Source organism: Populus nigra, chromosome 3 (assembly GCF_951802175.1).
Source record: "Populus nigra chromosome 3, ddPopNigr1.1, whole genome shotgun sequence".
Taxonomy (NCBI): Eukaryota; Viridiplantae; Streptophyta; class Magnoliopsida; order Malpighiales; family Salicaceae; genus Populus; species Populus nigra.
Genome location: NC_084854.1, coordinates 2,125,113 through 2,137,040, shown reverse-complemented (window position 1 = coordinate 2,137,040; position 11,928 = coordinate 2,125,113). Strand labels below are relative to the sequence as shown.

Genomic DNA, 11,928 nt, shown 5'->3' with positions numbered 1-11,928 from the left:
TTCTCATAAGTTTGTATTGCATGTGATGTGGATTGCTGTTGTTCGGGGTTTATAATTTCTTAGTTGCCTGGTTAAGTTTACCAGCAAGCTCTTGAATTTAGGCATTTGGGTCTTCTGCAGGAAGCCAGAAACAACTCATAATAGTACAAAGTAAAAGAAGGATCATTCAGCTCTCGTTTAGAGATCTTCGTGTCTGTATGTTTGTTGCCCTGCTATAATCCTTAGAGTTATGGAGCAAGAAGAGAATACTGATCAAATGGTCAGTGTGCAGTGTAGCTTCTTGTCCTGAATCAGGACTGATAACGTGTGCAGTTGATGCCAATCTGATCTATGCTGTGGTGCAGGTCTCAACCTAAAATGCAGATGAGTTACCAACTGTGCATGATGCTGAAGGGTGGCGGGAAACCAAAAACCAGAAGTCTCTCTTCTTATTACACGATAATCTCTTGTCCAAAACATAAAAAGAAAGTACTCACCATTATATTATTTCTCAGCTGAGCCTTTTGGTTTCAAGTTTCAAACTTGAATAGAAACCACTGCTGGTTCAGGCTCCAGGGGATGAACATAACTGAGATTGCAAAAAGCACTTCAATCAGGTTTCGGATCAGATATTGGTGGGAGGCTTCAACCTTATCAGCCTGTTGATTCGTTCTTTCTGTGTTCTCCAGGACTCCCTTCACATAAAAAAAAAACATATCGATGCAAAATCAAGAAACACACTGCAACAAAACAGTGACAGAGAACATGGTGTCTTGCAATCATGCAAACCATCTTTAAAGTGTACAAGAACAAATCATACCTTCCAAACAATTTCTTCCAGTCATAAACAAATCCTTCCATACTTGTCAGGAAACAACCTCTCACTTGGAGGTTTTTGGCATACATCCCTGATTGATGCGGTGATGATGAAAATCACTTCAGCCACTAGAGGACAGCAAACGCACCATGAGTAAAAATGTTCAACTTACACACAAATTTCAATCATAGAAAAAAGAAGGAATTACTTTGGTTTCAATCATATATTTAATTTTTTTCATATTAAATAGTACCATTTAATCAAATAAATTAATGTTTCTCGGTTATGATAGAAATGATTGTGCTTAGCATTTTCTTGTATTAAGATGCTAAAATATACAGTTATAAAACTTGATTTAGAAATCAATTCGAGTAAATTTAATCTTTTTTTAAAAAAATTATGAAATAATATTTTTTTTTATTAAAAAATTCAGTTTTCCATTGATTCGGTGGAGGTAAAACTCCATATTAATTCTGTCAAGCTAGTCTTATAAGTAGGCTAAAATATATTTACAAGCAAGCTTATTGTACTCATCTTTGCCAACAACGTAAAGACAAACATCTCCAATCACGGTATAAATAACATAAACTAACCTGATCAAAATTTTTTTTTAAAAAAGATTTGTAAGAAGGTGTGTGTGTGTGTGTGTGTGTATATATATATATATATATAAATTTTACGTACTTATGTGAAGCAACAAAGAGCTCTTCATTTCTTGCTCCTTTAAGATTGTCGGCACCCAATTTAACTAAAAAAAAACTCTCCAATGTCATCTTTCCTCAGCCGGAACGCCATTAAATCTGCAATTTAATTATGCTTAAAGGAGATCTACTTTTAACATTTATCAAATACCAACAAATCCTATTTCCCACATGAATATATCTTCATTAGCTTAATTAAATCTACAAAATAACCCATTTTATAAATCAATTTTGATTTAAAAAATAGAATTTATGATTTTGTTCATTGATATCTGCAATATTTATCACTACATGTTCAATGAAATTACAGGGAGAAATAGACAAATAATGTGGTCTTCACAACACAGATGAGAATACACAAATTCATGTACATTAAAAATGGTACCGTAATTCGATAAGAATGTTTCCCTCAGAATTGGAGATGAGAACGGCCAGCAACATTTCTATTTCGAATTATTTATTTGTTCGGTGATTATTTTTAATTTGGTTTGATTTTTATAAAAGAAAATAACTAAATTAGTTCTTTTTAAAAAAACCAAAATTAAATCAGAATCGGTTCAAACCAATCGGTTTTGATCCAGTTATTTTAGAAAAAACCATGTTTGACTCGGTTTTTTTCTGGTTTGGATGTGTTTGATTTTTTCAGTTTCAGGTTTATAAAACCGAACCGTTCAGTTTTTTCAAAATTCTAATTGGTTTAATTGATTTTTTTTAACGGTTCAATTTTTTTGATTATTTTTTTTCTCAACCCTAGTTTTTGTTTTCTAACTTTTCCTTTTCATTTTTCTCTTAGGGTTAACAAGAAAATATTTGTTTCCAATGTTAATTTTCTAAAATACTTCATAATTTTCTGTTTTACAGCTAAACAGTGTCCACGATTATATATATATATATATATAGGCACCAACAAAAGTGATGTGCCCTACAAATTAAATGGGATCATAAAGAGGGAGGGGTCTCCTGGACAAGCATTTTGGGAGAAGGATCGATTGACAAGAAGCGACGAACACTTGAACTTTATTACAAAATACAAGTCTACAATCTACATCAATGGCTTGCTTCTTTATTAACACCCACCCACCCACCCACCCACCCATTTTTCTTTGAAAACCCTAATTAACAAGCAGCAATGCCATATATTGTTCTTTGTTGACGTTGCCGGCAGAAGGAGATATGGAGCATTATTCATTTATGATCTTCCAACTACTTCTATAAGATTTGTCCCTTCCCATTGTCAAATTCATCTTTATTACTTTGCTAGAGCTTCTGGGATCGTGATTCAAGCTGCTGTGAAATTAATCTAGACCTCACGACTTTTATCATACGAAACAGAAGAAGTTCTAACTTGATATAACATTTATTGACACGTCGAGCTACTTTCTACACTTGGAACCATCTAGTACGTAATCAAGTAAGAAGTATTAATAGCTGTGGTGCGTCGAAGTTAGCTCGGATATTCTAAAATACCAAAAAAAAAAGGTGTTAGAGACTAAAAGATTTATTTTTTTTGCAATTTTAGGTTTGATATCTACAATTACTAATATGATGACCACTAAACGCTTATATAATTGTTAATTTTAGAGCTAATAGAATTAATCAAGATACGCGCAAACTGGCCGAACACCCATATCAATAAAAAAAAAATAATTAATTTCTACACCCTATAGGCCTATATATCACACGTTTTTATATTAGGCAAAAATGATTTCCAAAACTTATTAGTCCACATACATCTCCTCCTGTAGTTAATACGTCAAGCTACATTCTTTCTTTTTTCAAAGTGTTAATAATTAATATTTTGTGGAAATTAAAGCACAAGTACAGTATTATATAGCATTATTACAACGGTGATGGTACATTTTGATTAATTAGCTGTCTGAAAAATGCTTTTCTGTCATGCATCAAGTCATTGTTCTGTAGAAAAAAGCTCATATAATTGATGAACTCCCTGCATAAATTGAGCTTCTCATGTGATGCCATTTTAGACCGAAGCTTGTCAGAGCTTGAATATGAGCTTTATATTCCTGAAAAAAATAAGTTTTTTTTTTTTTTTATCAACGAGAAATCCCTTAATATTAAGGTAGTATATGTAAAAAAAATACATGTACTCTTGGATTGTTGAACTTGCTTGTTGACCTGATGTATTTATTATAATTCTTGAATGAGGTTGCAGTAAAATTGATTGCCGGAGAAATTCTTTCTCGCCATAGGTGGTAGTTTCTAACTCTACATTGACGAAGAGGTTGACGATGATTGATAATGTCTTGTGAGGTGACACGTAGGCAGGGCATTTCAAATGGCGGGAAAGAACGTGATTGCTCTGTGTAGAAAATTTGATGCGCGCGTGGCCATATGCAGCGCCACGTTCAAGCTTCTCGGAACTCGAAAGTCTGTGAGAGGGAGAGGGAGAGAAAGGAGAGAGTGGCTGATTGGGCCTCGGGCTCAAACAATTAAAAATCTTGGTTGTTTGGATCCTGTGGCCCAAATGGCTAGAAGTACCCGAACGACCAGGAGGAATTCGCAGGAATTATTATTATTATTATTATTAAAATTATTATTTTGAAAAATCTAAAACCATCAACGATATAACCACTACTATAAAATATCGGCTTTTAGCTAAGATTAAAACACACAAAGCATTCTTTTTAAAATTAGCCAATGTCTGCCTTGATTGCATCCATCTTGAATTAAAATTAAAAGAAAACTCAAAGTAAAACTGTCAGGAAGTTACTCATGTACCCTCATACTTAGGATACTATTCACGCGCTGTTCCCACCATGATTCAATTGTTATTTTTAAATTGTGAAGGGGTATATTAGTCTTTCTACTTTTTTAACACAGTAAAATGACTTAGCAACCCCTAAAATAAAAAATAATGTTCATGGGCTTTTTATTATTTTTTTAGCACAATAAAATTATTTAATTACCCTTAAAAAAAAATCTATTAAACTATCTTTCAGGGGCTTTTTTATCTTTTCATCAGGGTTTTTTTTGATAAATATTAAGCTGACTCGAAGCATTTTTATATTTGACTAAATATTAAATATTATTAAAAAATCTAATGACGTGCGTAGCAAACGTGTCAGCAAGTAGGTATCCTTCGAGCCATTAAAGCAGCGTGTGCAGTGTTGTCCGATGACCAAACACCACCTTTCATGACGGTGTTGGATTCATCTCGATATCTCATCTATGATGAGGCGGCGTGTAAATCTAACATTTCTTTCATTTGGCACTAACAACAACCTTTTCTTTTGTTTTCCATTTCTTTTATCTCTCATTGATTTATATATATGCCCCTTCAAAACTCTAAAACATTCCTTCAATTTGTTATTCCTTCATATATGGTCTCTATTCATTTTGTTTCTATTTATTTTATTTGAAATAATTTATAAAATTACAATTACTTTTCAATTTAGGATTTTTTTAATTCATAATCTTTTATAGTTTATCTTCTACTAAGTTATTTTACTTACATGATCTAGGTTGCAGAGTTTGGTTGGCTTAACTGATTATCTAGTTATTTTTTAATTTTTTAATCGATTTTTTTAATTTCATCCATCTACTTTTGATTTGTTTGGAATTGAACTTTGATTTTTTTATTTGCTCTATGTTGTTTTATCCTGGTCTCACTTGATTTACAATGCATGCTTACATACGTTACCTAAGTTTTTTTTTTTAACCCTAGCTTTGTTATTTTTTTTGTTTCGGTGACTGTTTTTTTTTTGTGTGTGCAGGTTTCGATGATTCTTTTGTTGTGTATGTTAGTCATTAACTATTATTATCTGATTAGATTATAATTTTTTAGTTGAATATATAACTCGAGCCAATTTTTTATTTACTTTTTCAATGTCCTGGCTCGTAGTGTAGTGTACGGACCCTCAAATGTGCTTGGTAGGATATAAATACAGGTTATTTTGGCTGGATTTCTCTTTAAAATACACAATCAAGTGGACTGTTGTCACTATAATTGTTTCACGAAGGTTTTTTTTTTTTTTGTGCGTGTTTGTACTTATTTTGTAGCATGCATGTATTAATTTTCCGATGCAGGTTAGTACATCATCAATATCATAAGCCGAATCTTGTCTCATTTTTTTTAACCCTATTAATATATATATATATATATATATATATATATATATATTAACGGCATTAATTATATTATGTGGCACATAATTAAATAAAAACACATTTATATATATAGTATTCAAGTCCTTACATTTTTATGAGTAAATTGGCACACCTGTAAACAAGGAGGTAGGTATGTGTACCCCACGTCTTGCTCATCAAATTAAAACTCAAGCCACTCTTAATTAGAACTGAAAGAAAAGGAAAGGATCTTATATGTATATATTTATTCCCTTTCCACAGATAGTTCTGCAGCTGTAAATAAGAGATGATATACATCATGAGAATTCACCATGTTGGCTGATTCTCCTTGCACATCAGGCAAACTGGCTTTATATACAGTACTCCGCAAGTAATAATACCTAGGCTTGCGGCGTCTAATCAACACAGCTTGCATTGAGAAATGGTGTCTGGGCTTAAAGCAGGTGTTTATTGGTTTGTAGAATATATATTTTCCAGTCACCAATCACGAAGACTAAGTTCCTAAAGCCATGGAGGAATGAGATTGGATTCTATGATTGGCAACTGTTTATCTGTGAGGAAATTGGCAAATGCATGTGTATATATATATATATATATATATATATATATATATATATATATATATATATATATGAGGTGATGGTCTGGAGATATAGGGATTCACATACTAGCTATCTAGCTAGCTACTGTGTAGGGCACGAACAGGGGTCAAGGAAGGTCCGGTGTCTAGACCCCACAAGAAATAGAGGTTCCATGAAGGTCACTTAATTACAATTAAGTAGCTCGTCTATCATTTGCATAGCAATTTTATCCTCTTCATCCGTACCATCAATCTCAGGTTCAATCTCAACTCTTGACGATGATTCTGATGACAATGAAGGTCGTAATTCCTCCATAACTTGTGTGCTCTTCCTGTTGCTATTTCCAAGCTCGACCCTCATGACCCAATTCGAGCTTGAACAAGAGCCAGCTTTCTTTTGCCACACGCCAATATGAGAGTTATCATTGTCAAGCCTTAGACAAGTGAGTGAAGGAGAAGGGTCTTTTCCACAACACTTCCTTAGCTTTGAGTAGAGAAGCTCAGCCAGTGCCTTGGCAGGCAAGGGAGAGTTGTTATCTTTGCCGCCGAGCTTAGTGTCTTGATCAAGATGACTTGCTGGGAAATTGGTCTTGGCATTCTGTCCATTCATCAATATAGCTGCTTGATCATATGCTCTTGCTGCTGCCTCAGCTGTCTCAAATGTCCCTAGCCATACCCTCCTCTTCCTACACACAAACATTAAGAAATTAAGAGCTAAAAATCATTGAAACATCCCTAGCTAGCCCATATCACACTCTCCTCTCTCTACATTAATTCAAGAGAAATGCAAAAGAGAATGAGGGATCATAAATAACAAGAGATCTAGCCAGAACATTATAATGTGGCTTGCTATCAAGGTACAAAAACACGCAGATTCTTACACCCTAACGTTCTTTATATTTTCCTAAGGAGGCAGATGATCTTAATTATTAATGAAGGGAGTAGGTGAAGGTAAGGCTTACAGTAAAGGGTGGCGAATTTCAGACACCCAAGAGCCCCACTGGCGTTGCCTGACGCCTCTGAATTTCTTGGACTGTACCATGATTTGGGAAAGAAAACTTATAAAAACACTGCAAATTAAGATCATATATAATAACAATAATATAATTCATGCAAGTACGAGAGTGATCAGAGAGATCAGTGAGAGACTTTGTAGAGAAGAGGTAATGAGAAGCAGACAATGCACTAAATATGTAGACAGATTTATGTGAATTGGATGGGAAAAGTCTAAAGTTGCAATAAAGATTTCACCTAAACAGGTATTGGTGATGCAGAAATCAAAACGCTGGCTGGCTAGCTAGCTAGCTTCATAACAACTAGAATAAATGATAGCATGTGTATATTTGCTTTTGCCCAGCTAAAAAGGATAAACCAAGTAACCTCTAACATGTTCGACCAATCAAAACCATAGGAGTTAAAGGATCTTGCATGCAAGTCTACATCGTATTCTGTATGTCCACACGATCAAAAATATTATAATGATCGGGTTAATTACATGGATCAAAAATATTTGACTGATTGACACAATATTATAATTATTGATTGCTGTAATGATGAATCTGTGTAATGTAATATATATATATACATACTTTCAAGAGTATGAAAATAATATTGTTTTATATAAATACATTCATAATTATTAAACTTCACTCAGCTCAGGAGAAGGGTTAAAAGATTAAATGGGTTAATCCATTTTTTTTTAAAAAATCAGAATAAATCGTTTTAAAAAAATAGATTTTTACAGGGTTTTTCCTGAATAGATCGGATCCCGGAGTTTTAACCAGTTGTCATCTTTCCCCTTAATTTTTTTTAAAAAATAAATGATGGTTTACGTTTTAATTATTTATACTTGTACATGAAAAACTAGTTACTTGAATGCTGCTACATTGATGGAAAGTGTGTGTGTGTGTGTGTATATATATATATAATTGTCTAATACATAATTTTTTTTATATATTTTTTTTTATGTTAAAAAGTATTGAAATATTATTATATTTACATGTGAAAGGGTACGGGTGCGCATTTAAGTTTGTGAGGCACCTGTTCCTGAAAAGCAAGCATGCCCTCCATTGATTTGATGCCCCTCCTTTTTTACTTTTCTCCTTTCCAATTTTTGCTAGAAATTAAAAATATGGCAGTGTACGTTTAAATGGCATTTTTAATGACAAATTAAATCATCTAGATGGGTATATCATATATAATAAAATTAACTTTCTATTTTTTTTAAATGAAGTATTTTCGATCAATTTTCTCATCTCGAGACAAAATATATTTGCCATTGTTCTTAGATAGATTACTCTAACATAATTGATGCATCTATGATAAAAATAAATATCTTATAATTTATTTTTAAATTTGAACAAAAATAATAAGATAAAATTATATACCTAGCACTTGAGCCACTACTTTAGACTTGAATTTTAATTACTGTTAAATGTTTATGCATCCTTCCAACCGGAGCCAGCAGCTTTCACATAAAGAGTTGGCCACATAATGATCATGTGGTGTCGACCCTTCCTAACATTTATGTCCATACACTTTAAATAAAGTCAATGGAGATTCTAAAATAATCCATATATGGCTTTTAATTTGTTTCATCTTCTCTTGATTTTGATGGTGAAATATATATATATATATATATATATATATATATATATATATATATATATATATATGGAAATACCGGGGAATATTTCCATCAATAAATTTATGATGAATTTTACTGATGGAAATATTCCCTCGGTATATACCGAGGGAATTACAGTAGAAAAAAATTAAAAAAATAAAATGATGACGTGTCATTTTTACCAACGAAATTACCGACGAAATTTATTCTGTCGATAAAATCCGTCAGTAAATTCATTGGTAAACTGTGAACACTGTTCATCATGTCAATTACAAAGGGAATCACCGACGGAATTTTCCGTCAGTATTTTTCAAAGAGCTCCAAAACTGTTCACTTTCCAATTGCACTGTTAATTGTTGTTCTTTAAGGACAAAATCACTGACGGATTGAAAAATCGTTGGTAATTGTTGGCAGTTTCTGAAAACTTTTTACAAAATTAAAAATTTAAATTAAATATTACCGATGAAATTACCGATAAAATAATTAAAAAATATTAATATTCAATTATCCATCGATAAATCCGTTGCTAACGCGTACCAATAAAAAGCCTGAATCCTCTTATTTCACAAAAGACAGACTCATTTCTTATTCTTATTCTTCTTCTACTTCTTCTTCTTCTTCACTATATGTAAAAAACATTAATATCTATTTTTTTTTCTCTCTTCATCTCCTTCTCTTTTCTTCCATGCTCGGGTGTGCCTTCTTCTTATTTCTTCTTTTATCCTTTTAGTTTTTTTTAATTAATATGCTTTACGAAATTTTTTTCTCTCCTTAGCTTCACTTGCAACTACATTAAGGTAAGATTTTTTTTTTCTTTTTTTTTCATGATTTTTTCTCTATATTTGTTTTTTATTTTATTTTTTATTGTTTTTGTTCTTAATAATTGTATAAATATTGTTGTTTTTTTTTTCATATGAGATCAATTTTTAGTTGATTTATTTATAGGGTTTTTAAATTTTTAGCAATTGCAACTTCATTTTTTTCATATGAATTTTTTTTGTTGAATTTATTTTTTTGTTTTATTTTTTTGTTGCAAATTTGTTTGAGTTGATTTTCTTATTTTTTTCTAAGCATTTTGAGCATATATTATAGAGTGTTGATTTATGTTAATTTAATTATTTTATAAAACGAATTTTTTTAAAATGTTTTTAAATAATTACTGACGGAATTACCGATGGAATTTTCGTTGGTATATCCCTCGGTAAATCTGTTGGTAATAAAAAAATATTATTACCGACGCGTCTGTTCCGTCAGTAATTCTGTCGGTAATAATATTTTTTGTATTACCAACGGATTTACCGACGGACAGGAAATAATCAATGAAAGATTCATCAACGGAATATTTTTATTGGTGATTTCATTGGTAAATTAATTACTAATAAAATATATATCTTATGCCGACAAAAAAATTCTCCATCAATAAAACTATTAAATGTTGCAGTGGTAGTTTACATTTATGTCTATATACAGAAGCAATCTTAAGACATCCTCCCAGCACCTTGACGTAATTAAATAAAAAAATCTTTAAAAATTCCAATATTCGGACTCGATGACTGCAAATCTATGACTTAAACACTAGGTATTATTAGGATTAGAATGAAATTGTTTCAGCTCTACAAGCACCCATCGCACTTGAACAATGTGGCATGACTTTATTGCACCTAGCCATGCATGCCGGCCGAAGGAATGGATTGCAGCAGCAGCAGCAGCAGCAGCAGCAGCCGCTGGTTTAATTAATTCAGCTGGGAGTTGATTAATTGGCATTAAGAATCGGTGCAGCCAGTAGTTTAATAAATAAATTAATTAATTTGTGGGAGGGGACCAAGTCCTCTTCTTGGTCTTGTAGTTATAAGTGTGTCTTTATAAATGATTAAAAATAAAATAAAAATGGCGTGGTTGGAACTTGTTGGATTTGCTGGCGAATATTGTCAAACATTATGGCTAAGCATGTTCAAGAGGAAACTAATGTCTGCTTCAATTAACAAATCAATGATATGGTTTACAGTTGTAAAACTTAGCTTCGGTTTATTGGATCACTTACCTAACTCGGGTCAACGAATCCATTCTGATTTTTTTAAAATATTATTTTTTAAAACCTCTCAATATTGATCCAATTAAATTTAAATCGGATTTGATGTCAATTTAACTATAAATAAACCTATTAAATTATCAAATTTGCTTGAATTAACATATTTTTTTATTTAAATTAAAATTTATCTCGAGTGAGATTCTAAATCAATCTATTAAGCCGGACATAGTTGAATAACTATGATCTAATCTACTTCTTTTGTTGAATTAGAGTACTAATTTTGGCGATCAATTGATCAATATTTTTTGTTGCCATGCCCTTTAAGAAAACCATCAATTTATATTGCCATTTCTATATTTATAAAGAATATTAGTGAAACCCATGGTTTTTTTTTGTGGCCCAGTCTAAGTAATTGGACCGATCCTAGCAGTCTCCTTCCATGTAAGCTTGGTTATGGCGGACCACATCTAAAAGCTGTGTTTATATTATAAGCCCAATTTTCGAAACCCACTCATGAATAATAAGAAGTTTTTTTTTTTAAAAAAAAAGCACAAAAACGTGAAAGAAACTGCAATTCCATACACTTATAAATTATATATATGAGAATCTAATCCTGAAGATTATGTTTAGTGGACAAGAGAGTTTGTTTTCTTTGTTTAAGTTTTGAGAGATTAAACCTTAAAACTGGTATTTATATAGAGAAATTTATTTGTTTAAATATTGAACCAAATCGAAATAGATATAATTTTAAGATTATTTACATAAAAAAACATTTAGTTTTGATTGATGAGAAAGTTTTTTGTATATATCACAAGTTTAAAATTCCAACAAAAAATATTTAATCTTGAAATGAAAAAATCAGCTAAAAAAATATTTTTATGATCATAGTTGTAAAATTTAAATTAACTTGATGGGTTGTTTTAGGGCTTAGACTAGTCGGAGTGAAGAAAAAAAAATAATAATAAAAACTCAGCTCATTCAATTAAAAACTCAAGTTATTAACTGACGTGACCAACTTAAACTTGACCTAGTCTAAACATGACACTAAACTTGTTAAATTTTTTTTTATCAAAACAATATTATTTAATT

At 31.5% G+C, this 11,928-nt stretch overlaps 1 protein-coding gene and 1 pseudogene across 1 annotated transcript; both read right to left on the bottom strand.

Moving 5' to 3' along the window:
* Window positions 1–604: 604 nt before the first annotated feature.
* On the bottom strand, window positions 605–1,938 carry LOC133689374 (uncharacterized; annotated as a pseudogene).
* Window positions 1,939–6,216: 4,278 nt separating this feature from the next.
* On the bottom strand, window positions 6,217–7,362 carry LOC133690232 (ethylene-responsive transcription factor SHINE 2-like). Its single transcript, XM_062110460.1, has 2 exons — window positions 7,147–7,362; window positions 6,217–6,870 (listed from the first exon to the last, which is right to left on the bottom strand). Exons 1-2 carry the CDS (start codon window positions 7,269–7,271, stop codon window positions 6,369–6,371), a joined length of 627 nt encoding a protein of 208 aa, XP_061966444.1. The 5' UTR covers window positions 7,272–7,362; the 3' UTR covers window positions 6,217–6,368.
* Window positions 7,363–11,928: the final 4,566 nt, after the last annotated feature.